A 27896-nucleotide genomic window follows, 5' to 3' on the forward strand; every position below is an offset into this window, starting at 1 on the left:
TCTGGGCAGCCCCTCTCAAAACAGCAGTTTGTTTTGCGTTTTGCATTTTCCCTGCATAACGAATTCAGGCTCTGCAGAGGCAGATAAACTGGGCCTGGGCCGCATTTCAGGGCCCCATTTCATACCCCAAAGGGCTCTTGCATTAATTGAATGTGGGGGAGCAGTCCCGTTATTGTTGTTGATAATATTTTTACTCAGAGACTCGGTTGCTAGGAGCGTGTTGATTCCTCTTTTGCTCAAGCCGAAGGAAAGAGAGGAACTGCACCCCAGGACATAGTGGCTGTGTTCATTCCTCGCTTTCACTTAGGTTTCATTGCATTGAAAGGATCAATTCTTCAGGACGTGACTTAACCAGTTGATGTAGGATTTGGGTGTGGAAAGTAGAGATTTTTGCCTTCTGATTTTTGTGGTATTGGTGGTGGGGGCGCAAGTGTCTATTGTTTTTAAGCCTCTTTTCCACCCCCGCATTTGAAAAATCCGCATTGCGCCTGGGCCGCGTAGGAGAGCTGCTGACCCTGCCCCTCCCCTTCTTTCGCTGGCCTCCCCTACCTGCCTAAGCTGTCCCGCTGCCCCCATGCCCTCAGGTGGTGGCGCTGGGGGACGTGCCAGATGGAACGGTGGTGACGGTGATGGCGGGCAACGATGAGAACTACTCCGCTGAGCTGCGCAACGCCTCGGCCGTCATGAAGAACCAGGTGGCCAGGTTCAACGACCTCCGCTTCGTGGGCCGCAGTGGGCGAGGTGAGCGGAAGGGCGACTTTGGCGATGGCAGAGGCGCAGGAAAGTAAGCTGAGAACGAGGTTTTGGGGTCCTTGCAGAAGCCCTTGAAGCAGGTCTCCAGGCCCAGCTCCGTCCAAAACAGCAGTTTGGAACCCCTTAAGGTGTTCCAGACGCTTTTGAGGACATGGAGAAAGTTAGGGTCCGTGGCCAGAAAAGACACAATTTTCTTCCCATTTCTGGGGCTTACTAACTTGTGAAACCTTCCACGTCTCCCCTCTTTCCCGATTAAGCACCTCAGCCTCACAAAAGATGCTGGGAGGTCGTGGACCAACAAGCTCAAAATGGGGCCTCGTGGGTCTTTATGGTGCGGCGCCTTACTTAGAAGCTGGTTTAGACAAATCCTTGGTCTTTGGGGCCCCGAACACCCCAACCACTCTCTCCACTGGGGTGGAGTCTCCCCCACACTTTGAGGCTGCCTCTCCCCAACTGTGGTCTCCCGAAGCCACAGTTTCGCCAGCCCCTTTGAACCTTAAGGTGGTTTAGAAAAGAAAAAAAAAAACGAATGCAGGGCAGGATGCTGGGTGCTGGAAAGCAGAGCTTGAAGGCTGCCATCTCCCACTCTAGAGACAAGGCTGGTGTGCCACCCTGCCTATCTGACCTTGCTGGGGCATTGTGAGGGAAGGCAGGGCCAGACACCACTGTGGCCGCCGCCAGGGGCCATCAGGTAGGAGGCGGCTGGGACCTGAAACCCCATCATCACTTCTGGATCGAGAAATCCTAGAACCCCGGCTGGGCGAAATGGAGACTTAAGGGCTTGCTGGCCCTTTAAGACCAGGCTGCCGAAAGCTAAAAGCGGGGAGTGTCCTTTCCAGGCAACCAGCCGACCCCTCCAGCTTGTTAAGAAAGCTAGCTAGGTTCCCTCTGCTTCCAGTCTCCACAGAGGCTGAGGCAGAATTGTACTTTTCATCACCAATAAACGAGACCTTCTTAAGGTTTTAGTTCCCTCTGAGCCGCCAGCCCAGCTCAGAAACGGGCATCTGGGCACCATTTTTTCCTCTCCAGCCATTCCATGTATACATACAAATGTCAAACATATTTTGACTTTTCAGCATTAATTAAAACCAGGGCATTATTTGCATGTAATAACTGTTTACTTGTTACTTTTTTATGAAACTGAAATAGTTTACATTCTTTCAAACATTTCCTGTTCCTGTTGGCTCCCTTCCCCACGCACAGATTTCTTTCAAACGTTGCCCTTAACTGGTTGCAGGTTGATGGATGGAAAATGTTTGCTTTTATGAATTAAGCTTTCATTGCTGCTCCTAATTAGTCTCCAAGCCCCCTTTGTCATTCCCAATCTCTCAAGCCTTTTGCAACTTAATCCCAGCCCCAGCCCCAAGTGGAGAGTCGCGCCACTGGTCAGCGGGGGGCTCGCTAGGATGCGGTTGGATGCGGTTGGATCTCGGGCGGTGGCCGGGTCCACCAGTGGCAGTGGAGGCCCCCTGGAGCTGCCGCAGAAGGGGCGGTCAATGCTGGGAGCCCAGCGAAGCATCAGGGTGGTTCCCCCTACTTCCTCTCCTGGAAAGTGACAAGTTGGTTATTCTGTGTGTTCCTGAGACCTCACCTGGCCGTCCCTGCCACTGAAAGTGATTTCATGGTAGTATTTATACCTACAGACCTGCACCCACCCCGCAAGGCCCACAGAGAGGGAGCTAGGTTTCCAAAGCATCATTCAGCCGTGTGCTCTTGGAGCAGGCACTGGGGAGGGAGGTTGGGATCCTGGCTCTGGGAGGTGCAGGAGGTGGAGTTTACAAACTCCATTCTCTCTCCAGTCTCAGTGGTCCTAGGAGGCAGAAGAGGCCTGAGTGGATGTTCTGATGCCCATGGAACTAGATGAGCCTTTCAGACCTTGGAGGCTCATCAGACAGCCTGGGCTCTGTGACCAGCCAACCCGGATCCAGTCCCAGCTCTGCCGATGACTCGCTGGATGACACTGGGCAAATGGCTTACTAACCTCTGTGTGTCTCTGTTGTTTCCTCATCTGTAAAATGGGGCAATACTCGTACCTCCCTTGTGGGGTTTCTTTGAGCATTAAGGAAACTGGTACTAGTGTATCGGTTGGCACCTACTGAGAACGGAATACAGGTTAGAGACTGTGTTACTTCAAGTGCCTGGGACTGGAGGAGACCTTTGAAGTCCCTTTGAGTGGTGACAGTCACTGATTCTCTGATTATGGTGTGGTTTGGGCGGGGGTGGGGGAAAACCAGAAGGTGTGAATTGTTGAGTGGGAGAAGTGGAGGCGGCTGGCAGTGAGGAAGGAGGACACAGGGGTCCTGTGGCATGCAGCCACACCTCTGCTGCACCCAGCCTGCCCATTGGGAAATACCCTCCCAGGAACACATCGGTGGTTGACACAGACAGTTTGGGCCAGTGAGGAATCAGGACAGCCTGGGGTTTGGGACTCCAAGCCTTTCCCTGGCTCTCTGACTTCTGCCAGAACTTAAGAAGCCAAATGGAAACTTCTGTTCATCTCCTTGCTTTTTATCCCTTGATCCTGCCTTAATTCTAAGAAAGAGATTTCCGTGCAAGACATATACACAGAACTACCACAGAGCTCTCATGATAAACCTGAAAGTGTAAACCAAGAGAAGAAAGGGAAGGAAACCAAGTCATTCTGCAGTGATTAGGGCTGACGTCCCCGCCCTGCTGGACGCAGCACCCCTTCTTGCAGAAGATTTTTGCAACATGTCCTCTACCATCCTACGGTTGAAATGTGCATGGTATCATCATAACCTGTCCACCTGCGTGCATGCTCAAAATCGATAGAATTCCATAACTCTAATGGAGAGAAAAAGGAAAAGTAACTTATCACGATGTATCTATTTGAATATGTAAATGTTGGAGCTGACAGACACTGTGGGGTGGATGGATGTTTGCACCTCCAGAGGAAGCCCTGTGACCCCGGCCCTACAGGCCAGGTGCATGTGACTCAGTCTGAATGTGGCACCATCGCCAGGGACACGATTTGCTGAAGCTGTGAGAAATTTTTGGCAAAACTCTGAGCAAAATTTTTTTGAAACAATTAAGAACTATCTTCTCTCCTGGAAAATTCAATAGATGTTAAAAGAGTGCAAAAACTTCTGTTTTATGTCAAACTGAGTTAGGCTCATGGCTCAGAGACTCTCTATAAGCTGGTTTTCACACAGAAAGAGTGAATAATCCATTGCCTTGTGCAGTGCCCAACATTTTTATCTCCCCTACCCACCACATCCCACCTCTTGAGGACCACGAACCATAAACTCCCAAAATGGCCCTAGTCAAAGCTGTTGTTTTTCCAATAGTCATGTATGGATGTGAGAGTTGGACTATAAAGAAAGCTGAGCACCGAAGAATTGATGCTTTTGAACTGTGGTGTTGGAGAAGACTCTTGAGAGTCCCTGGGACTGCAGGGAGGTCCAATCAGTCCATCCTAAAGGAGATGAGTCCTGAATATTCATTGGAAGAACTGATGCTGAAGCTGAAACTCCAATACTTTGGCCACCTCATGTGAAGAGTTGACTTATTGGAAAAGACCCTGATGCTAGAAAAAATTGAAGGTAGAAGGAGAAGGGGACAACAGGGGATGAGGTGGTTGGATGGCATCACTGACTCAATGGACCTGGGTTTGAGTAAACTTCGGGAGTTGGTGATGGACAGGGAGGCCTGGAGTGCTGCAGTCCCTGGGGTCGCAAAGAGTCAGACACGACTGACCGACTGAACTGAATTGAACTGAGGAGGGGGCCACTAGGTGAAGATGAAAAGAACTGAACCGTCATGAACCGGTTAAAAAGAAACCTCAGTGTGTGGCGAGAAATTTGGAATGTGATTGCGGACACAGGCTTAGGGGGACCACTGGTGGGAGAGGAGTAGATGGCTTCTTGGTTGATCCTGAACAAATCCAGAGGCCCCCAGAGATGAGTCCTCCCCTGTCCATGAAGCCCCAGGGGTGGGGACTTGTTCCACAGGAACCCAGGCCTAGAGGGACAGAGACTGGTCCAGGACCACACTGCCAGACCTCACAACGTGCTGCTGCATTCAGCAACCAAAACCCGGGTCCTCTGGCGAAGTCTGGGGGCTGTTCTCAGCCCCACGGTGCAGCAATTTCCAGGCTAGGACTCTGCCCCCCCCCCCCCACTTCCAGGTCCACCTGCCCACAGTCCAGGAGTTGCACCTTGATGTGCAAGTGAGCCTGGGATTCCTGCACAAGGTCCTCTCGGCTTCCTGCCCTTAAGAGACGGCTGGATGGGTTTGCTGCCAGGCACAGAGAGAGGCAGGGGCGCTCTGGGAGCCGGCTTCCCCCACCTCTGGTTCGCGGGGGTGGGGGGCGCAGCCTCCTGTGGCACCTGACACCTGACCCCTCCCACTCCTGCTCCCAGGTCCCAGCTCCTCCCCTCCTCCTTCCTCCCTCCCTCCTCTCTGTGGGTACCTGGGAAGGGTGGTGTCAGGCCTGGAAACTGGGAGGAAGATGTTGAGGTGGGCTGGTGACCTCAGGGCTGGCCTGTGGCTTGCTGCCTAGTGGGGTGGAGTTTCTCACACCCAAGGAGTAGATGCTTAGGGTCGTTGTGGCGGAGCAGGCTCTAGTAAGTGCTGACCTTTCCGGGTTCTGCTTGATTATCAGGTGACCTGGCCAACTCTTTGCCCTGCTGTGAGCCTCAGTTTTCTCATCTGTAAAATGGGAGCAGTAACCTCTGCCCTTTCATTTCACAAACATTCACTGGGCACGTGCTATGTGCCCGATGCTGTCCTAGGGGCTGGGGACAGAGCGATGAAGAAGACAGATACTTTGGCCCCCACAGAGCGTATCATCTAGTTGTCGTTCAGTCGCGTCTGGCTCTTTGCGACCCCATGGACTGCAGCACACCAGGCCTCTGTATCCTTCACTATCTCCCAGAGTTTGCTCACACTCATGTCCATTGAGTTGATGATGCCTTTCAACCGTCTCATCTAGTAGAGGGAGACAGAATAAACAAGTAGATGGATTATTAGCAGTAATAAGCCTTACGAGGAAATTCAAGCCCAACAAGTGGGAGTGGGAAGGTCTATGATGCTTCAGAGTGAGCTTCTTAACCTTTCATCGCTCCAGGAACCCCTTTAACAGTCTCAGAATAGTGTTTTTCAACCTAGAGGGGTGGGACAGAGCGGGAGGTGGGAGGGAAGTTCAGGAGGGAGGGCACATATGTAACCTACGGCTGATTCATGTTGATGTATGGCAGACATTTATACAATATTGCAAAGCAATTATCCTCTAATTAAAAATAAATTTTTTAGAAGGTGGACCATAAAAAAAATGAAATAAAATGCAAAGGATGGTGATGAAAGCCAATTATATTAAAACATAGCAAAACATTTTTTTTTAATGTGATAAATATGCTGTCTAGTTAGCGTGTTAAATAGCAAGATCTAGCAATGGGTTTGATGATGACTGTGACTTTGAACTTGTGACAAGCACAAAAGATATTTAAAGAAATCTGCACTGTCTGTAACGTGATATGTTAACATCTGTGACATCTGTGGGCGACAAGGTCACGGAGACTGCTGTCATGCCTCTGCGGTTTGTTGCCTGCGTTCATCCTTCAGAGAGATGCTACATTTCAGGTGGAGGCTAAGGAAGATACAGATGTTGTCCTTTTCTTTTTTTTCTATCCTACTTATCAGGCCTGCTCGATTCTAAGAGGCATGCCAGGGTAAAAATGCCTCCTTTAGATGAAGTGACCCGGGAGGGCCTCCCTGGGAAGGTGACTTTTCAGTGACAACCTGAAGGAACGGAGGTTAAAAACAGAGGGCTCCAGTGATCTGGCGAGTGCAGGGACCCCGGAGCCCATCGGCTCTGGGCTGGCCACCTAAACCCCTCTGGTACCAGGGAGGTGATGGAAGGGTCAGAAGCCCAGGGACCTCTGGAGAGTGCCTGGCTGGTTGGGGAGAGGGTCGAGCAGGGAACACCTCAGAATGAGAGGAAGCGGCAAGGGCACAGAAGGGTCCCCGGGAGGGGTGGGCGGAGAGCCTGAGGCCAAGAGACTTTCTGCACGCCCTGTTTCCAGAAGCCATGGAAAGTGCCCCTGTGGTCTGTGAGGGGCCAGGCTGGTTTCTCTGGCCCAGACGCCAAGTCAGACGCAGGTGCATTTCCATCCCTGCCTCCAGCCGCCAGTTCTGGAAAGTTCCTCCAGAGAGGCCCCTCTCTGCCCCAGTTCGAGTCATACCCCAATTTAAACGGCTACCCTTCCTCTGCGCGCGCACACGCACGCGCGCGCGCGCTCTCTCTCTCTCTCTCTCTCTCTCTCTCTCTCTCTCTCTCTCTCTCTCTCTCCCCCTCCCCCCCAGGCTCAGAAGCCCCTGTCAAGTTAAACGGCTACCCTTCCTCTGCACACACACACACACACACACACACACACACACACACACTCTCCCCCAGGCTCAGAAGCACACACACACAGACACACACACACACACACACACTCCCCCAGGCTCAGAAGCCCCTGTTGGTCTGTGCACACACACACACACTCTCCCCCAGGCTCAGAAGCACACACACACACACACACACACACACACACACACACTCTCCCAGGCTCAGAAGCACACACACACACACACACACACACACACTCTCCCCCAGGCTCAGAAGCACACACACACACACACACACACACACACACACACTCTCCCCCAGGCTCAGAAGCACACACACACACACACACACACACACACACTCTCCCCCAGGCTCAGAAGCCCCTGTTGGTGTGGCCCGAGCAGCCTGACTGGTTTTCTTTTTTTTTTTTTATCTGAGTATCTTTGCTTCTGGGGGCTTCCCTGGTTGTGATTCGTGGAGTCGCCAAGAGCCGGACAGGACTGAGCGACTCAACTGAACTGGTGACTCAGACAGTAAAGAACCTGCCTGCAATGCAGGAGACCCGAGTTCGATCCCTGGGTGGGGAAGATCCCCTGGAGAAGAGAATGGCCACCCACCCCAGTACTCTTGCCTGACAGATCCCGTGGACGGGGAGCCTGGTGGGCTGCAGTCCATGGCGTCACAAAGAGTCAGGCGTGACCGAGCGACTGATACGCATCATTCTGTACAATGCTGTGCTAGTTTCTGCTGTAGAGCAGGGTGAGGCAGCTGTATGCGTGCATACATCCCCTCTTTTTTTTGGACTCCTTTCCATTTAGGCCACTGCAGAGCGTTGAGTAGAGTTCCCTGTCTGCACAGTAGGTTCTCCTTATTCTGTTTTCTGTTTTGTACATAGTAGTGTATATATGCCAGTCGTAATCTCCCACTTTATCCCACCCACTCTTCCCTTGTGGTGTCCATACATTTGTTCTCTTTGTCTGTGTCTGCTTTGCAAATAGGTTCACCTGGGTCATTTTTCTAGATTTCACATGTATGTGCTAATACACGCTATTTGTTTTTCTCTTTCTGACTTGCTTCGGTCCGTGTGACAGTCTCTAGGTCCATCCATGTCTCTGCAGATGTCACAGTTTTGTCCCTTTTTATGGCTGTTTTCTTTTGCACTGGGTTGTCCTGTTTCTGGGGCTGGAATTTTCACTCCCATCACTGGGTCATCAAGTACCAGCCATGCTAAGCTGGCTATTGGTCCCTCCCCCAACACACACCCCTCAAACGTTTGTCTCCCACCTGTGAAGTGGGCATATGGAATTGGGTCTGCCTGTCCTGGGTGGGTGTTGAGAGTACAAGGACAGCCCTGGGGGAACGCAGGTGCACAGAGCCATCAGCCCCTGCCCTCGGGGAGTCCCCAGGCCCAAAACTGGGGACCGGAGGTAGGGGCGCTCAGAGGCAGAGCAGAAGGAGGCCAGTGTGACTTGGGGATCAGTGATCCTCACGCACCCCCCCCAACCTCATATATCGTGGAGACTTTGATGATAATGGAGAGCAGGGCAGGAAGGGAGACTCCAACTTCAGAAAAGGTGCTGGGAAAATCAGGTTGCCCTTTGAGGAAAAACCTTTACCTTCTACCAGGCCAACCGGTAAATCCCTAGAAGAATCAAAGAGCAACGTAGGAGGTAGAGAGGATGATACTGATCGAAGGCACCCTTTATCTGCTTGTTCCACGGGGAAACCTCCCCAAACATGAAAAGACAGGAGCAGCCACAAATCAAGAGGCAGAACTGAAAATGCAAATCAGCCCGGAGTCAGAAAGCGAAATGTAAGGGCCAGTGAAGTGGGAGACCGATTGCCACAAACAGGACAAGGAGAGTGTTAAGGAGCTTGCTAGAGAGTGGTGCGTGTGTGTGTGTGTTTTTAAGGCATTAAAACCTTAAAACTCGGGAAGACCGTGAAGCACATTTGTGTTGGATGAGGACAGATGATAAACATAAAACGTTTCGGTCTCACTGATAATAGAACAAAGGTGTTGAAGTTAAAAGAGCGTTTCAGAGATCTTCCACCTTGATAGACTTGGTCCTGAAGATGCTGACCACATCACAGTAGACTCGGCCCCACACCGATCACCATGCTTCTCTCTGGAGAGTCATCTCACTGGAGAGATCAGTGCCCCTGAATCCATCTCAGCCCTCTGATGAGATGAAATCACTCACCGCTGCCTAGAGTCTGCTGTTGCTGCTGCTGCTAAGTCCCTTCAGTCGTGCCCGACTCTGTGTGACCCCATAGACGGCAGCCCACCAGGCTCCCCCGTCCCTGGGATTCTCCAGGCAAGAACATTGGAGTGGGTTGCCATGTCCTTCTCCAATGCATGAAAGTGAAAAGTGAAAGCGAAGTCTAAGGAAATAAGCAGAGGTGTAGACAAAGATTTTTATAAACAGAAGGTCATTTTCCTTTTATTTTAAACGGTAACACAAAAATCATGATTTTTAAAGTTTTTTTTCCCCTCCTCAGGAATTTTGAATGGAGAATTTGGGGCCAAATGTCTATCTAAAAATAGAACAGAGTTCTGGAAATAACCATTGTATCTACAAATGAAATGTCTGTAGCTCCCAAATCAGTCCTTTTTCAAGCCCCAGTTGCACACGCCAATAAGAAATGAGCAGCAGCATAAATACCCAAGATAAGGAGACGGATAAATAAAAGATGAGGCTTCCATGAGTGGAAATATTTTGCAGCCATTAAAAATGAAGTTTATGAAGAATTTTTAATGATGTAAGTGCTCATGATGTGATGTTAAGTGAACAGAAAAAAAAATGGTACGGAAATATTTAGTGTCATTTTTACAACTGTGTAAAAACATACACTCACCCGAAAAGGGTTGCAGGAGAGAACATTCAAATGTTAATAGTGTTTCTCTCTAGCTAGTGGAACTGTGGGTGATTTTTTCTTCTTTTTTTATATTTTCTGCATTCTCAAAATTTTCTCTAAAGGTGACGAATTATTTTCAGGAAAAAACATGTACCTATCCTAGCTCCCCACCCCAAAATCCTGAGAGTCTCTGGGGAATAGCACAAAGGCCGAAAAACGGAATAAATAAACCAGGGTGGCCAGAACGCAGGGTAAGGGGAATGTGATCAAATGGGTAACAGGCCTCCAGGGGGCCTTGAATGCCAAGCCCAGCAGCTTGAAGTTCACCCAGAGTCCTCTCTTCTGCCCCGGGGTCACAGGAGAGAGGCCCGGCCCTCCTGGAAGAGGAGGGCTTCAGGCTCTTGTGAATAGCTTCCTGGTGCCAACCTCCTGCCTTTATTTCCGCCTCCCAGGTAAAAGTTTCACGCTGACCATCACCGTGTTCACCAACCCCACGCAAGTGGCCACCTACCATCGTGCCATCAAAGTGACCGTGGATGGACCCCGGGAGCCTAGACGTAAGTGCCAAAGCCACTGAGCCGACTGGGTTGGGGAGGAGGGCCCAGCGGGGTCGCCAGGGTCAGGCGGATGGCAATGAATCCCTGGAGTGCAGTCCTGCTGCTCAGCTCTGCACCCAGCCTCCCTGCACTATGTGCTAATGCTTAGCCTGGGGCTGTAGGAAGCCAGGCTGCAAAGGGGAGGTGATGGACTCAGCGTGACCCCCACCCTGCCACCCCCAGGGTTGACTGCCCATGAGGGGGCAACACGGGACTATGGAGAGGAAAGGATGGAAAAGACTGCAGAGATGGCAGTGTGTGTTTGGGGTGGAGATGGGGCCCGGTTGCCTTGACTCCACCTCAGCTTCCTCTGCCAGCGTGGGAGGGAGGGAGCATGGGAAGCAGGTGCTACTCGGGGTGCGAGGCCACATCCCCTCCTTGGAAACCCTTCCTTTGAATCTCAGTGTGTGATTTAAGTCTCACAGAGCCCAGACACTCTGACCCCAGGACCCACCTCTTGAGATCAGGAATGCAGATCTGATTCTGCAAATGTTTATTGAGCACGTATTTTCTGCAGGGAGCAGGGCATCCATGCATTTTAGCATCAAAGAGGGTTTCTGTTTCGTTGCTTCTGCCTGCTGGATGACCCAGAGTTTCAGACTCAGATTAGGGAAACTGGAGGGGCAGCTGCCACTGTGGGCCAGAGACCGGTGTTTGCTGAATGAATGAGGGAATGAATGAATGAAACAAAGCCGCAGCCGGTCATCTCTGGATTGTTGCTTCCTGAGCTCAGAGCAGAGCTCTTATGTGGACTGGCCCCAACTTGCGGCATGATCGATGTATTGAGAGTTGCCATGTCCTTCTCTCTGTCGCTGTGGCCCTTTACAGTTGAGAAAACCCTCTCACATTTCCTGTCTCATGGGATTCTGAACCAGAGGGTCACTGGGTTCCCAGGAGGAGGAATCCAGCCCTGGGGATGTTGAGAACCTGGCCAGGGCCTCACACTGTCTTAGATGTAGGGAGGTGCCCTGTCTTCCCAGAAATAGCTTTCAGTTCCAATTCCAGGCCTGGGTGGGCCTGAGGAAGGAGGCTGGGAAGGGGCTATGGCAGTGCAAGGGCAACATCAGTGAGGACCACCCAGGCCTGGCCCTGGGCCACTCTCCCTTTGGGGAATCAGGCCTGGCCCCCCGATCTGTCCAGCCCACACCAGCACCTGGCCACGGGGAAAGGGCTCAGAGCTGGGTTTTCCAGCCCTGGAAGTGTTTCCCTGCAGGCTTCTCAAGGCCACCTCCTCTAACCCCCTCCACCCAGGCTCCTGATCATGGTCATCAGGCCCAAGTGATTCACCTCCCAGCTGGCACCTGCCCTGGCCAAATTCCTGCTGGTTCCTTCCTGCAGGGATTAGATGTGGATGGGCCCATGACTGTGACGTTGGGCTTTGTGACTCAAGAGAAGTCTTGTCTCCCTTTTTGGTCTCGGTTTTGTCATCTGTGAACCAGGTCAGTGACCCCAAGAGTCTCAAGGCGGTGATGGCTGGGAAGCCCTTGTGAGCCACAGGTGCATGGTACAGAGAGCAGATTCTGACCCGGCTTCCCTGGCCCGGGGACCTTGGGGCAGTCCTTGACCTCTCTGCACCTCAGCTGCCTTCTCCAGGAAATGGGATGATACCTCCCAGCCTGCTGGCCAGTGATGGCATGTGGATAGTATCTGGCTGTAGCAGAGGGAGGGTCCTTGTGGGTCTCTGGATTCCTGGTGCTCTGTTAATCCTTGTTGTCTGGCTTCCCCCATACTCCCACCACCACCACCACCACCACCACCACCACCACCACCACCACCACCACCACCACCACCACCACCACCACCATTGGTCGATGGTTGAACCTTTCTTGGTCAGCAGCAAGGTGGCTGCTGAGAAACCCAGGTCATAGCAATAGAGGTGTTGAGTTTCTGATGAAGGAGGTGCTATTTTACTGTAAGTCTCCAGGGGCTGAATCAGGATGAATGGGAGCCACAGTTGGCCTCAGCATGATACTGAGCACTGAGGAGCCACTCCATAAAGCAGCGAGCTTCCATGCATAGAGCCAGGTGGGCAGGGGACTTGGAGCTTGGTTGGAAGGCTCCCAGGACCCAGCCAATGCCTGGATCCCTCAGATTCCAGAAGGGTCCAATGCGTGGACCCTCTGTGTTCAGCCCTGCCCAGCCCCGAGCTGCCCACCCTCCCCGACTAAGGCCGCTGGATGAGGGAGGGGGCTCAGCTCTCTGCCCTTGAGAGCCCCCAAGTCCCTTGTGTGCTCGTCTCTCCCTAGGTCTCCCACGCCTGAGACAGCCCCTTCCTGGGGTGAGCTGGTGGGGGCAGGGATGGCATGGCTGGAGACAGCACGAGGAAAGGAATGAAGCTGGGTTCTGAAAGACTCTGGAGTCAGAAGGAAGTCAGTGTGGGCCAGATCAGTGGTTTTAAAGCAGTTTCTTGAAACAAAATCTTGGTGGTGGTTCAGATGCTAAGTCATATCCAGCTCTTTGCAACCCCATGGATTGCAGCACACGCCAGGCTTCCCTGTCCTTCGCTGTCTCCAGGAATTTGCTCAGACTCACGTCCATTGAGTTGGTGATGCCATCCAACCGTCTTATTCTCTGCCACCCTCTGATCTTAGTAGAAGCTCATTTATAGGAAAGGGCGGATGTGGGAGGTGGCCCTCCTGGTCTCCTCCCCTCTGCCCGGCCCTCAGGGCAGGTCTCCCCAGCACCCCTGGTTCCAGCCCCAACCTGGCCTGCGCTCTTCCACCTTTGGACGCCGCTGCCTCCTTTCTCGGCTTCCATTTCCCCACCTGTAAGTGGTCAGAGGCCGGCTCAGCTGCGTTTGGTCAGCGAGCATTCCCGGGATGCCGGGCCCTTTGCAGTCTCTCTCTTTTTGTTGGGGGCGCTGCACTGTGCGTCACGTCTGATCTCAGTTCCCAGACTAGGAATCAAACCTGTGCCCCCCTGCAGTGGAAGTATCTTAACCACTGGACTGCCAGAGAAGTCCCCCAGAGTCTCTTAACTGATTCTCCACTACCCCAGGAGGAGACAGGCTGGCAGACAAAGCCGCTTGCCCCAGGGTGAGCTTCAGTACACCCTTGGGGCTCCAGCCTGGGGCTCAGGGAAGCCGGGGCTGCATGGAAGGGGCTTCCAAGCCCAGTGTGCTCATCTGTAAGGCAGGGACGGCATTAGCTGGTGCTGTGGGGAGCTGTGAGTGTTCCATGAGTCTGTTGCTGACTGGCCCTCAAGACTCTCCTGATGGATGTTCGCTGGGTTTTCCTTCTGGGCTTTTCTCCTGCTTTGGGACCGCACCACCACCCCCAAACCCCATGTGAGGGCTGAGCCTTCTGTGGGGAGGAGTGGGAGTCGAGGCTGGTCCCGGGAGCCAGGGAGCGGGCGCCTTGCAGCTCCCCGAGGCCCGGCTGTGGGTTCTGTGGCTGGGTCGTTCCCCTCTGCTGCCCTGCAGAGTGTGCCCAGTCTGCAGCCAGGTGGCCAGCTGGGTTTGAAGGCTGGCTTGGTGGCTTCCTGCCTGTGTGGCCTTGGTTTCCGAGGTTCTCAGGGCTGGTGTCCCTCAGAGTCACCAGGGGCTGGTCACGAAGCAGGTGGAGCAGGATCCTGAAACATGGTGGTGGGCGGGGTCGTGCTCGAGCGGGCCTGGGCTGAACCACAGTTCGGGAGCCACTCACCCCGTCTCCCAGGCTCAGGGGTGTTGTACTTGGGAGCGCTTCCTTGGTGGCTCAGGCCGTAAAGAATCCACCTGCAATGCAGGAGACCCGGGTTCAATCCCTGGATCAGGAAGACCGCTGGAGAAGGAAACGGCTACCCACTTCAGTAATCTTGCCTGGGAAATCCCAAGGACAGAGGAGCTTGGCGGGGTACAGTCCGGGCTACAGTCCGTGGGGTTGCAAAGCACTGGACACGACTGAGCAACTAACACACACTTGGGAGGGTGGGGCACAGGTTCCTCACTGAGGCACCAGCCCATCTTGCCTGGGGCTGGGGGCGGTGGTCGGGTCTTCTCTTCCCCAAAATATACATGGGATGATTTCAACAAATACTACTTTCCTGGGGCCCAACCGTTGTTCTAGAAACTGAGGAGGCTGCACTGAACCCAACAGACCAGGTTCTGGCCCTCCCGGGTCTCACACACTCAGGGGTGGGGAGAGATGGTAAGTCATGCTGCTATTGCCACGGCCGTGAAGCCCAGATCTGATGTGTGACTGGGCCCCCTCCACCCTCCTCTCCTCCACCTTCCTCTTTGCTTACCCTACTCTGGCTGCTCTGCCCTGCTGACTCGTCGTTGAAGTAGGCAGCTTCACGCTCTGGCCTCTTGGCCTTTGCCCTGCTGTTCCCTCTACCTGGGCTTGCCTCTCCTGACCCCCTGGACGCACAGACATCCCCGTTCCCCTCAACTTCCTGGCTTTTGTTTTACTTGTCACCTTCTAAGATGCTATATAGCTCACTCACTTATTTCAGCTTTTTTCATCTTCCCTGATTACTGTTTGTGCCCCACCACCCCAGGGGCGTGGGTGGTCTTTTGCTTTGCCAGACATTGGTGTAGACCCTGGAACACAGACGTGAGAACGTTGCCGGTATTCAGTAGATAGTTGTTGAATGGATAAACGAGGTAGGATAAACGAGGTAAAACAAACGATTTAGCGAGTTAGATTTCTGGTAGTGAGAAGTCCGGCGGAGAAAACCAAAGCTTGGGGAGGGGTGGAGCGAGCAGGGCTGGGACCCACAGGGACGTGTCACCTCCTGAAGAGGTGATGTTGGAACAGAGGCCTGAAGGAGGTGAGCAGACAGCCACGGGGGCGGCTGGGAGCTGGAGACAGCATGGGCAGGCCAAGTGACCCTGAGCCGGCCACCAACCTCAGGTCGCCACAGTTCCATCCTCCATTCCAGGTGTGGGCACTGGAGGGGTGCCCAGGATGCCCACCCCCAGGGAGTGCACCCGGCAGGCAGGAAGGGGTTAACCTCAGACTCCTGTGCTCCCCCCTGATCAGGGTCCTGGCTCCCAGTTCCCACCCACCCACCCAGCCCCAGGGAGTGCACCCAGCAGGCGGGAAGGGGTTAACCTCAGACCTCTGGGGCTCCCCCCTAATCAGGCCCAGGCCGCTGGAAGCCCCAGTTGTGGCCCCAGGAGGGACCCGCTGGCTCCTCGCCCGCCCGCCCGCTTCTCTGCCCAGCCGCCGACTGGCTTTCATCTGCTCACAGGGGGCCGATTCACAGCGGACCACCCCGGGCCCAGCACCCGCCTGCGATGCCGTGCGGCTGTTAAGAGCCGGGTGTAAATCTCCTGACAGGCCACAGAGCGGGCCTTGGGCCCGGGTGCCCCACCCGTGAGGCCGGGCAGACAGTGGCCGCTGTGTCTGAGCTGTGGCCGCACCAGGCCCGGGCCGGGTAGCCAAGGAGGTGGCCAAGAGGCTTCAGATGGCAGAAGAGCCCCATGGCTGGGGCCCACATTGTCGCCCGCAGACCGCGCCTCTCCCGCAGCCCCACCCAGCACTGCTGCTCCTGGCTCCCGGCTCCGGTTGGCCTGCTGCCCTTCTCGCCCCCTCCAGGGCAGGACACGGAGCTGGCCTCCTGCCAGTCCGGCCTTGCTGCCAAGGAGCCCAGCTGTACTCTCTCTCAGAGGTCTCGGGAAGCCAAGACCTTAGCAGCTGAGCTACATGCACCCTGCTCACCCTTCCGGGTTTGCCCTTCGCCACTTGCCTCCACTTTCCCATGTGGAAAATGGGTGTGATGGTAGCAGCCTCCCAGAGGATCACCACGGCCCCTGGAGATGATACGTGTGGCCTGCCTAGCACAGTGTGTGGCCCATCGAAACCGTCTGCTCACGTGGTTGCCACACTCGTCTCGGGGAGCTTGTGTTGGGCCCGGGTGAAGGCAGGGGGATGGCCCTGATGGCCCCCGGGTTTCCCCCTGGAAGCACCAGATTCCTGGCAGTCCCTGAGGACCCAGTGCTGGCCCAGGGATGAACGATGCCTGGGAGTAGAGAGAAGGGAGGCCCCTCCGCCCCCGCTGGAACCCAGCCCTGGTCCTCAGGCTTCTGCCGCTGTGACCCCCGGGTGAGTCACCCGTCCGGCCGGGATCCGGTGTTCGTCCCCCAACTCTGATCCTTCTCGCACACCTGTGAGGCTACATCCACACACCTGCCCCCAACACTTCCCCCCGACTACTGACTAGATCATTGAAGAGGAGCTGTGAATCTTGAGGGCCAAGGCCAGGCCAGGTGTTTCATTCTCCCCAGCCTGTCTGCACCCTCAGGAGTTAAGAGTGTGAGCTCCGTTTCACAGATGACACACCGGAGGCCCAGAAGAGAGAGTGACCTGCCCCAGTCGCCACTGGGTGAGAGCTGCCCGGGACAGGCCCCGGGTCGCTGGGGCCTGGAGGCTCACACACGAGGTCGGAGCCTTGATCAAGATGACATCGGAGGGGCCCTCAGTGAGTTGAGCCCAGCTGCTTGCAGGGGGTCGGGCCGCCAGGTCCTGACAGCAAGGGGGGTGCCCTCCCCCAGCGTCTCATCCTCCCTCTATTCAGAAACACTTGGGGGCCCGTCCTCTGGCTCAGCCTTAGCCCAGGGCTTAGACAGTATGATAACCACTCGACGGGTGTGGAAACCGAGGTCCAGAGGGAGGAGAGGGACTTGGGGGTTTAGAGCAGGGTGTGAGTTTAGAAGTTTGGACCGGGCTTCAGAGTGGGGTGGGGCTCCTGCTGGGGTCCACTGAGACCCTCTCATCTGCCTTTCCCCGGGCCTGTCCTCCAGGCCCTGGGCCTAGGCTGGGCCCTAACAGCCAACCGTTTGGATCCCCCCCACCCCGACTTTGCAAACCCAGGCCCTGTAGGGTGGGCTCCAGGAAGGCAAGGTGGCCAGGTGCTTCTGTGTGACCTCGAGCATGTCACTGAGCTGCAGTTTCTTTACCTGTGTACTAAGGACAGTGGTGGACACCTCTCTACCCGCCCCCGCCACCATGGGGATGATGCGGATGAAACAAGGCAATGTGGCAACTGCTGAGACCCTGCAGTGGAGAAAGGGCTCAGTAAGCGTCAGCGCCGTTTTCCTTTGCATTGCTGCTAGCTGCTGCTCTTAGCCTTGCAGAGGAGCTGTGGGGCTCCGTGCTGGGAGAAGGGGGCTTCCTAGAGGGGGTAGGGGGCTGTTGGACTGAGCCCCAAAGGACAGGAAGACTCCTGACGGGCTGTACCTGAGCCGCTGCCCTGGAGTGTGCGAGGCAGAGAATACTAGAGAAACCCTGTGAACAGCCGCGGAAGGAGCAGGCAGAGGGGCCCCGAGCCAGCAGCCCCTGCCTCCCTTCCTTCTGGGGCCGCTTCCTCGCCAGTGGCTAGTTCTTGGAGTCTAAAGTCAGGGACTTTCGAAGCTGGAGGGGCCTCGGGGAGCAGTATGTACAGAGGGGAAACTGAGTCCTAGCGTGAAAGGGCTGGGCCCCTGGTGACCCGGTGAACTGGGCCAGGGCTCCCCACCCCCAGCTCTCACTGTGGGCGGCGGAATGAAAGAGGTCTATTCTGAAGGCTCATCTTCTTTCCTTGGGCACAGGGAGTTCCATTCTGCTCCCAGTGTGAAGGCTGGGGCCCCTTGGCTCTGAGACTCTCTGGCGCCCTGGCCCCATGGAGCCGCCTGGGCTCCCTTTCGCCCCTCCCAGGCCTTGACTCAGGGGTTCCACAGCAACACGGAAGCGGTTCCCCCACGTGCTGTGAAAACTCCCCTCCAGGAAGTCTGCCCTTCGCGAAAGTAGGGTAGCATGTGGTTGGAGCGTATGCACCGGGACCACATTACCTGCTTTATATCCCAGACCAGTCGCTTAGCGTAGGGTTTATCTTGAAGCCTCAGTGGCCCCATCTGTACAATGGGGACGAAAGGGAAGTATCCGGAGAAGGAACACTGGACTTGGGATCAGGGGTCTGGGTGCCGACACTGGCTCTGCTGGCCTGGCTTTGTGTCCCAGACAGGACTCACCGTCCTGGCCTCAGTGTCCCGGTCTCCACATGGAGACGATAATCCTGCCTTCCTTGGCGTGAGCTGGGTTAGAGGTGACTACACAGGGGACAGTGACCTGGGTGGGTAGAAAGCATCCAGAGACCCGAAAGGGCACCGTGTGGCCCACCCACTGTGGCTTGGGGTGGGGGAAAGGGGTGTGACTCGAGCGCAGCTACCGGCTACCAGGCTGCGGGCGGTCCTTGAACCCAGGCGAGCTGTGAACCCCGCCCTCCTTCCGTCGGCCCGCAGGCGTCTCTGTAAACACTCTGTACTCAGTGTGACTCAGAAACGGGACTCTATCCGCCAGCGACAATAACAGCAAGGCCTGAGGTTTCGCAGCAGCTTTTGTGTAGGCCCATTGGCTCACTTCAAGCTTGTGGTTGACTAAGACACCCAGATCCTTTGCACCGAGCTGCTGTCAGGTCAGTCTGCGGTCTCCACATCTCTCCAGCCGGCTTCCTGCCTGTTGAGATTGTTCTCAGTGCGTTCACAATCCAGCTCATCCACGTCACCCTGCCGTCCCCAGTGGCCGCAGCAGCCAGGGCGAGAGCACGCCCTCCAAGGCCTGCCAGGCCCGAGGCTGAGCCCCGTGGCACTCCCCTGGAGACCCTTTCTCCAGGGCTATCCATTAGTCAGTCCTCGATGGCTCACGTTAGACAGCCAACCAGAAACTGAAACCTCAAACTCGGAGGCTGCAAACTGGCAACCCCTGAGCAGGACACATGGTGCCCAGTGGGTTATTTTGTTGCTGTTGTTGTTGGTTTCAGTATGCCAGGCTTCCCTGGCGGCTCAGGTGGTAAAGGATCCACCCGCAATGCAGGAGACCCTGGATCTCCTAGAGAAGGGAACAGCTACCCACCCCAGCATTCTGGCCTGGAGGACTCCATGGACTGTATATAGTCCATGGGGTCGCAAAGAGTCGGACATGACGGAGTGACTTTCACCTTTCAGTGTTTGGGTTAATCGCCGACATATATAATATGGGAGACTTCACAGAAAAGCAGGTTTATGGCTTCTGGTAAATTGGAAACTGGCAACACTGGGCCCACCTCCATTGGGGCACCAGTCAGCTGGGCTGGATGGCAACTGCCCCTTCTACAAGGCCCACCCTCTCCAGTCTGCCCCAGTCCCCACCCATTCCATCTGCCTCATTTATGAGACTTGTCTGGTTCCCTTAGGCATCTGAGTTTGCAGCCTCAGCTCCAGCCAAACTCATCCCAGCTCACGTTTTTCCTGTTTCCAGGAGTCCTGGGAGGCAATAGTGGGGCCTGGCTGGTGTCAAGTGGACTCATTTTGGCTGCCATGTATCCCATCGGCCCGGGCCTGGGCCCTCCTTGGAGGAGAAATTGGGTTCCTTGGTTCTTGGTAGCTTGCCGAGCGCAGTGTGGTCCCCAGGACAACCGGTTCCATTCCTCGGGGCTCTCAGATGCCTATGTGAGCTGGTGGCAGGGGTGTGGAGCCAGCCTGGGGACCTGTGGGTACCAGAATCCATTGTATCCTCATTTGAAAACCAGGAATCAGGCCCATTCTGCAGCCTCCAGCTCTGTCCCCTCGTTCTCAACAGCAGCGAAGAGTCCCATCACACTTTCCCAGGCCCCCCAGGGGGGCCATATTCTGAGACTATCGTCGTCTTTCTCTGTCAAGCTAGAAAATTCCTCATGGCAGACCCCAGGACTCAGGCAAGCCTTCTCCTCTCCCCGAGCCCATTCCCCACACTTCTTTTCCAAGAATCCCAGGTCTAGAAAATCCTCCCCACTTCCTTGCTGTGTGACCTCAGGCAAGCCTCTTTACCTCTCTGAGCCGCAGCACTGTTGTCTTATAGAAAGAGGACCAGGCCAGCCTGCCTGCCTCAGCAGGAGTGTGGGACACACATGGGCTCAGTGAGGCCACTCTGCCCCGACTCATGGCTCCTCACCACACCCCAGGGTGGGCTCCCGAGGTTTTGCAGAAACTCTGGTTTCTCTGAGGCAGGGGTACTCTCTCCATTTATCAGATAAGGAAATTGAGGGTCCCCCACCCGGGTGGGCTATGGAACAGCAAGTTACAGAATGATACAACCAGGCTGAGACCATTCAAGAAAGTTCCATGAAAAACTTGCTCTGTGTTTTCCATGCACATGAAACCCTAAAGAAGGCCTGGAAAGAAAGACCTCCAAATTGATCACTTGGGGATTTCTGGGCAGGATTTAGGGTGGGTCAGAGGAGCCGCCTGTAATGCTTTTCTTTTTGTAGATATTCACGTGTTGCTTGTGAAATGTAAAATGAGTAATTGAAAAAGTTGTGCGTGTGTGTATGTGTGAGGGGGTGATCCCTGTAAGCCTGATGTCATTCAAGAAGGGTTGAGGGTGGCCTTGACTGGCTGCTTAAAGGCAGGGCCACGGCCATCTTGACCCTGCCAGCTCCTCCAGGGTCTTGCAGACGAGGCTGGGGTCCTTCTTGTATGGTAATGGCAGAAGAATCCTGGAAAATGCTGGTAGTTTCTCCAAGCTCAGTGCCCCAAGCAGGTGCACTGATCCCCCTGTCCCCAGCTTCTGGACAAAGACAGGAGTCCGGCCCCTCACACAGTGCCCCGCAGCACTTGCTGGCATCCTGGTGACTTTCCCCTCCTGTCTGAGGCCTAGAGGGGAGAAGGCACGTGCTGGGGGTTCCCAGGTAGCTCTGGACTGGAGGAGCCGGCATTCCCATCCTGGGCCTTGTCTCATTCTTCTTGCAGATGGAAATGCTGGGGGCGGGGGCAGGGAATGCTGGGAGCAGAGAGTGGTACCATCCCTGGGCTCTCTCCCTGCCTGCCACAGAGCCTGCCTGAGCCCCTATGTATGCCTGTTGCCTCAGATTTCCCTTCTGCCAAAAAGTGTAACATAGGGACTTCCCAGGTGGTCCAGTGGCTAAGACTCCTCACTGGCAGTGCAGGGGCCAGAGTTCGATCCCTAGTCAGGGAACTAGGTTCCACATGCCCCAGCTAAGACCCGACACAGCCAAATAAGTAAGTGAAAGTAAATATTTTTTTACAAGTGTAACATAGAGGTGTAGATCTCGGGCTTTGAGTTGAACTCCCAAGTTCAGATCTTGACTCCACAACTTACTGGCTGTGTTGCCTCACCTGTGGCGTTGGAAGGTTAGGGTAACATCATGGCAGCCGCAGGGTGGCCCGTACTGACTGTTCTCTGTCCAGAAAAGAGGTTGGTAACGGCCTATGGGACCTCCCTGCAGAGGCTAAGGTTAGACCGCAGGTCCAACGGAGCGAGGCGATTCTGCCCACCCTACCCCCACCCCCCACCCCGAGACTCTCAGGGATGAGCTGCTCATGGGCTCCGTGCTCTGCAGGGCATCGGCAGAAGCTGGAGGACCAGACCAAGGCGTTCCCCGACCGCTTCGGGGAGCTGGAGCGTCTGCGCATGCGGGTGACGCCCAGCACGCCCAGCCCCCGGAGCTCGCTCAGCACCACCAGCCACTTCGGCAGCCAGGCCCAGACCCCCATCCAAGGTATGTCACCCAGCGGGGATGGTGGCTGGGGTGGGCAGGGGCCGGGGGCACAGGGGCCTGGGCTTGGTCCCTATGCCCCAGAACAGAAGCTCATCGGAAGGTCCTTGACTGCACCGCCCTGGTCTTAACGACCGGAGTGCGGATGCCCACTTGCTCTGACACTCATCCCGCTCTGAGGGCCTGCTCAGCCCGGTCCTGGGCTCAGCCCTTCCTTCCTTCACTCAGCAAATAGATACTGCCACCCTCCCTGTGCCATCACAGTGCCCGGCCTCAAGGATCAATGTGAACAGGCAGACACAGTCCCTTCCCTGCCCCGCCAGGAGCTCCCTGTCCCCTGTGGGATATAGCCATTGGTCCCCCAGCGTGCCTGTTGGAGTTGGACAGGACCTGCCCCAAGAGCCTGAGACAGACACCTGTCTCCCGAGGACATGGTGGGCCCCCAAACCTTGCCTTTCTCATTTGAAAGCACAGTGGTTGGTGGATGCCTCTGCCTGGGCCCGGGTGACGTTCAGATGATCTCACTGCGCTCAGAAAAACTTCGTAAAGTCAGGTTGTAGCCCTGAAGGGACACAGAACTTTCACCTAAGAAAGGTCCCCGCCGACCCAGAGCCTTCCCAGACAGGGAGGAGGAGAGGGGCCTCTGGGCGGAGGCGGGGGATGGAGTCCCTCCCCATGGCCGGATGGACCCGGCCTCAGGCGGACCGTCCAGGTGCACGGGGCCTGGCGCGCAGCTCTCCGGGTTCTCCTGGCCAGTAGGATGCGTGCAGGGGGCTGAGTGCATGGCTGACCCTCAAGCTAGGCGGGGACAGAACGCGTTCATCCCCAGTGCCAGACGAGGCCGGGAGGGCCGGCTGCCATCAGGAGCCGCGGGTTTGTGTCCTTTCTCGGCCCTCCGGGCCTGATTAGATCCCATTTGGCAGATGCGTGAACTGAGGCTTCAGAGGTGAAGGGCCACCCTCGGGTCACACAGACCATCACTCACCAGATTCAAAACGTCCATAGCACCTGCCCTTGGGCACCTCCTGTACTTCTGAGGGCCTAGGGGGTCCCTACTGTGTCTCTCTGTTAAAGGAGGCCCTGCCCTCAACCCTGGCCATGTGTGCCAGGCATGATGCCACATTGAAGCATTTGATGAAGCCCCCTGGCGTGAAGAGAAACTTCCTCCCTTCTGGCCTAGGGAGCTGGGCCTTGGCCCTGCTGAGCCCTGAAGGTAGGGAGAGGCGCCCATCACCCCCCCCCCCACCCCCCCACGCCCTATCCTGCAGCTCTGGGCCAGGGGCTGTCCACTTTTGAGACACTCAGCTCTTGAGCCTGGGGGATTGCAGGGTGGAGGAGTCTGGGCTCAGGATGCAGGGAGAGGCCTTCTGGGCTCGTGCCCAGCCCTACCCAGAAGCTGTCCGTGTTTCCGTCGCCCGTCGGCTGGCCTCGGTGCAGGTGAAGTGGTCTAAGATGCTTCAATGTGGCATCATGCCTGGCACACATGGCCAGGGTTGAGGGCAGGGCCTCCCTTAACAGAGACCCAGTAGGGACCCCCTGGGCCCTCAGAAGTACAGGAGGTGCCCAAGGGCAGGTGCTATGGACGTTTTGAATCTGCCATGGTGGGGCTGCCACCCAGCCAGGGGCTCTTGGACCCCAGCAGGTGGGCACAGAGTGGTGTCCCGGCCAGCAGCTCCCATGGAAGGGTAGCCCCCCTCCCCTTTCCAGCTGTGTGGACATGGCTTGGGAAGCAGCACCTGACGGAGTCTGAGACAGACCTACTCACCCCTGTCTAGCCCCAGAGGGCCTCGCCTGGCCCAGCATCAGGCAGAGGCCCTGCCTCCCTGGGGCCTGTGTGGGACACCGGCTGACCCCACCCCACCCCTTTGGAGTGAGAGGTAGGGCTTCTGACATCCAAGACCAGGCAAGGAGCCTGACCTTTGCAGTCAGGTAGGCTCTGCTGGCTGTGTGATCTCAGGCAAGTCGCTTCCCCTCTCTGAGCCTCAGTTTTCTTATCTCTAATGTGGGAAGAAGGAGGTATCTGTCACAGAGGAGCTGTTGGCAGAGCCAGGCTTGGGGAATCCCTCTTTCTGACCCTCCCCTCCTGGTGGGACAGATCTCTGCCTTCAGACTCCCATCCTGGGGGTCCTTTTCAGGGAACCCCCCACCACTCCTCTTGGTTCCTGTTAACAGCTTTGACCCCCCAGCTTTGGTCACTGGCAAGCAGCGCTGAGGCCCAAACCCTCCCATTCCCCAGCCCCCAGCCCCCTAGCTGTGGCCACCCACAATGGGGGCTTCTCACAGCTCAAAGGCCTCATTCAGCCACCATGCAGCAGCTGGGGCAATTTGGAGAAGAAAATAAACATTTCCTTCCAGTGTTGGGATTGGCTGCTCGACAGCGGCCTGGCCAGCTCGGGTTTCCTGGGGCTACTGGGCTGGAGGGGGTGAGGGGTGGGGGGGCCAGGAGCTGAGGGGTGCTGGGGGCAGATGCTCCCCCCGCCACCCTGCCCTAGGAGGGAGACGGGAGGGGATGGTGGCAGATCCAGGCAGGCCTGCCTGCAGCCCATGGGACCGCCCAAGGGCCACACACACCTGCGCCTACCCGGCACAGCCCCTGTGTTTCCCAGACTGTGGTCCTGTCATCGCATCCTGTGGCCCCTGTTTGGGCTCCCTTTGTTTTGAAAAAAGGCTTTCCTGTCATAGGGGCAGCACTCACTTCCCTGAGCTCAGAGCAAGGTGTTAGCCTCATGCTCCGCTCTTCGGGGGGTGCCAGGCGATGCCCGCAAGGCTTCTTCCCCGGGGTTGGGAGGTGAGGACAGGAGCCAGGCTCCCCTGCCCCTGCCCCTAGGCTTCGGGGCAGCACTAACCAGTCAAGAGATCTGTTAGGGAGGGTACCAGTTGTGCCAGAAGACCCCAGTCTCCTGGACCCTCACCCCCCACATCTTCCCAACCTGGAGCCTGGGTACAACGTCGCATTCTGGTCCACGTCCAGGACCAGAGCCTGCTGCTGAGGAGGCAACCCCCAGCTGAGCCGGGAAGACCCCAAAGCCCAGAGAAGTTGCAGGTGTCTGAGGCCACACAGCGCCTCAGGCAGATCTGGGAAAGCAAAGCCTGAGAGCACCTGCAGCTCTTATCCCAGCCGCACCTCAGGCCCTGCAAGCAATGCCCGCCCAGAGGGCTGGGCACCTCCCGAGTCCTCCCTGGCCCCTAGTTTTTGGTGGACAAAGGGCTTGGGGACAGACTGACTTCCCAGTGGAATTGCTGCTGGCAGCTCACCTGCCTGCCCCCAACTGCTGCCCAGAGTCACCCCTGTGGCCAGGGTACAAGGAAGACCATGGTCAGGGGTTCATCTTTGCTGGGCCCCAAATGGGCTGGTTTTCCTGGGTGCCAAGAACGGGAGGTGTCACAGCCACACCAGCAGCACAGGCCCTCATCAGGCCCCAGCTCAGTGTCAGCACTTTGCATGCATTAAATCCCTAGGGCCTGTTACAGTCTCCATTTTTCACGTGGGACAGCCCGATGCACAGAGAGGTTAAGTGACTTGCCCAGGGACACACAGCTAGTCAGTGTCAGAACTAAGATCTGTATCTAAGCTTGGAGACGATACAGTTAACTTCCAATGTGCTGCCTCAGAGATGGGACAGCTCCCCCTCAGGCACATGTGAGTCCTCAGGACGAAGAACCCCGGGTTCCGTGCCAGGTCCAAGCTGCTGTGTGACCCTCTGGCGAGAGCCTCACCCTGTCTTAATCTCAGGTTTCCTACTAAGGGATTTGGACTCGTTCCTGAAGCCTCTTGGGAAGTTGAGGGTTTGGGAGTCTGATTACAAAAGGTGAGGCAGAGGCTAGGATACCCTCGTCTTGGAGCCAAACCCCTGGGGGAGTCAGGGCAAGGCCTGGGCTGGACACTGGGTCTCTCTGCGATGAGGCCAGAGTCCAGGCCACCAGACCCCTCTATGTGCCATCTCACTTTGTTGTGGAGGCAGGTGAGGGTGGCATCTGACCCTCATCTGGCCACCAGGCAGCTTCAGCCTGCAGGCAGCCCTGGAGATGACAGGCCCAGGGTGAGGCTGGATGGCAGGGAAGGACAGAGCCGCTGTGGACGCAGCCCCCTCAAATGTAGTCCAGACGGCTCCCGTAGCTTCGCTGAGCCCCGCTGGGCAGAGAGGTGAGGCAGGCACACGCACACAGGTACACCCCAGCGGGAGCAGAAAGCAGAGAGCCCCTGACAAGTTCCAGTCCCTTCCGTGCAACATGGGAGAAGCCATCTTTCTCTCTCCACCTGTTCCCTTTATCTGCAAAAAGCAGGGCTAACTCCTTATCTTGCAGGACCACCAGAGACCCTTTTTACACCCACGGTCTTCCCAGCTCTTACTTAACCCAGAGGGAGAGAGGGAGGCAGGAGCTGTCGGGCCAGGCTGCTGGGTGGCCGGTGCTGGCCCTATCCTCAGTGTCCCCGACACCAGCAGCCCAGCTGGGGGCCCAGCTTCACCCCTTCAACAGGCCTCTGCACGGCCAGGCTGTGACAAGGACTCCGGGAGGAGAGAGACAAGCCCTCTCCCTCCTCTCTCTGCCCCAGCAGGCGCCCCCTGCCCCCCCTGCCACCCACACCCAGACACCTGCTCTCACCTGTCCCCAGGTGGGGGCCAGATTCAGAGTCCACAGGCTCCAGCCCCCGAGCAGCCCAGAAGGGTCAGAGCAGAGCCAGATCTCGAACCAGGGGGTCCCCCACACGGGCATATGAACCAGAGCCTGAGGTCCTTCTTTGATTATTTTTTCTTTCTTTAAAAATGAGTTTATTTTTTAATTTTTGGCTGCACTGGGTTTTTGTTGCTGCCGGTGGGATTTCTCCAGTTGTGGCGAACGAGGGCTGCTCTTCCTTGTGGGGCGCAGGCTTCTTACAGCGGTGGCTTCTCTTGTCGGCAGAGCACGACTCGGTAGCTGTCGCCCAATGGCTGAGTTGCCTTGCTTGTGCGATATCTTCCCAGACCAGGGATCGAACCCGCGTCCCCTGACCTGGCAGGCGGATTCTTAACCCCTGGACCAACCAGGGCCGTCGCCCCAGGTCATCCTTGAAGAAGGGCCCCCGGGCGGGAGGAGGGCGGGAGGGTGTCGGGCTGCGACTGACTGGTCCTCCTTGCTGTCCCCCCGCTTCCACCAGGCACCTCGGAACTGAGCCCCTTCTCCGACCCCCGCCAGTTCGACCGCTCCTTCCTGCCGCCCCTCACGGAGAGCCGCTTCCCCGACCCCCGGATGCATTACCCGGGGGCCATGTCAGCCGCCTTCCCGTACAGCGCCACGCCCTCGGGCACCAGCATCAGCAGCCTCAGCGTGGCCAGCATGCCGGCCACCGGCCGCTTCCACCACACCTACCTGCCGCCGCCCTACCCGGGGGCCCCGCAGAACCAGAGCGGGCCCTTCCCGGCCAGCCCGTCCCCCTATCACCTCTACTACGGCGCGTCCTCGGGCTCCTACCAGTTCTCCATGGCGGCCGGCAGCGGAGGCGGCGGCAGCGGCGGCGACCGCTCCCCGACGCGCATGCTGGCCTCCTGCACCAGCAGCGCCGCCGCGGTCGCCACCGGCAGCCTCATGAACCCCAGCCTGGGCGGCCAGAGCGACGGCGTGGAGGCCGACGGCAGCCACAGCAACTCGCCCACCGCGCTGAGCACGCCCGGCCGCATGGACGAGGCCGTGTGGCGGCCCTACTGACCGCCTGTGTCGGAGTGGACGGCTCTCGCCGGCGGCGCACGGCGGTAGGCGGGGGTACCCCCAAGAACCTTCCAGACAAGCGCGGCGGGCCCACCTCCAAGGCTCAGGGCACCAACTGGACTTAACGCTCCAGGGCAGTCGTGGGCCCCAGATGGGTCCACCGGCCTGAGGGGCGGCCCCGGAGCTGGTGGCCGGCTCTAAGAGCGTCTCATTCCAGAGCC

The 27896-nt window shown here is 56.6% G+C and overlaps 1 protein-coding gene across 1 annotated transcript in view; it reads left to right on the forward strand.

Moving 5' to 3' along the window:
* RUNX3 (RUNX family transcription factor 3) overlaps positions 1–27675 on the forward strand; it is a 63890-nt gene extending 36215 nt beyond the window's left edge. The window contains exons 4-7 of the mRNA XM_052635659.1: positions 585–741; positions 10417–10521; positions 21835–21993; positions 27128–27675. Of these exons, the coding sequence (XP_052491619.1) occupies positions 585–741; positions 10417–10521; positions 21835–21993; positions 27128–27675 (969 nt within the window). The remainder of the gene's footprint in view (positions 1–584; positions 742–10416; positions 10522–21834; positions 21994–27127) is intronic.
* Positions 27676–27896: the final 221 nt, after the last annotated feature.

The sequence above is a fragment of the Budorcas taxicolor genome, chromosome 2 (assembly GCF_023091745.1).
Source record: "Budorcas taxicolor isolate Tak-1 chromosome 2, Takin1.1, whole genome shotgun sequence".
Taxonomy (NCBI): Eukaryota; Metazoa; Chordata; class Mammalia; order Artiodactyla; family Bovidae; genus Budorcas; species Budorcas taxicolor.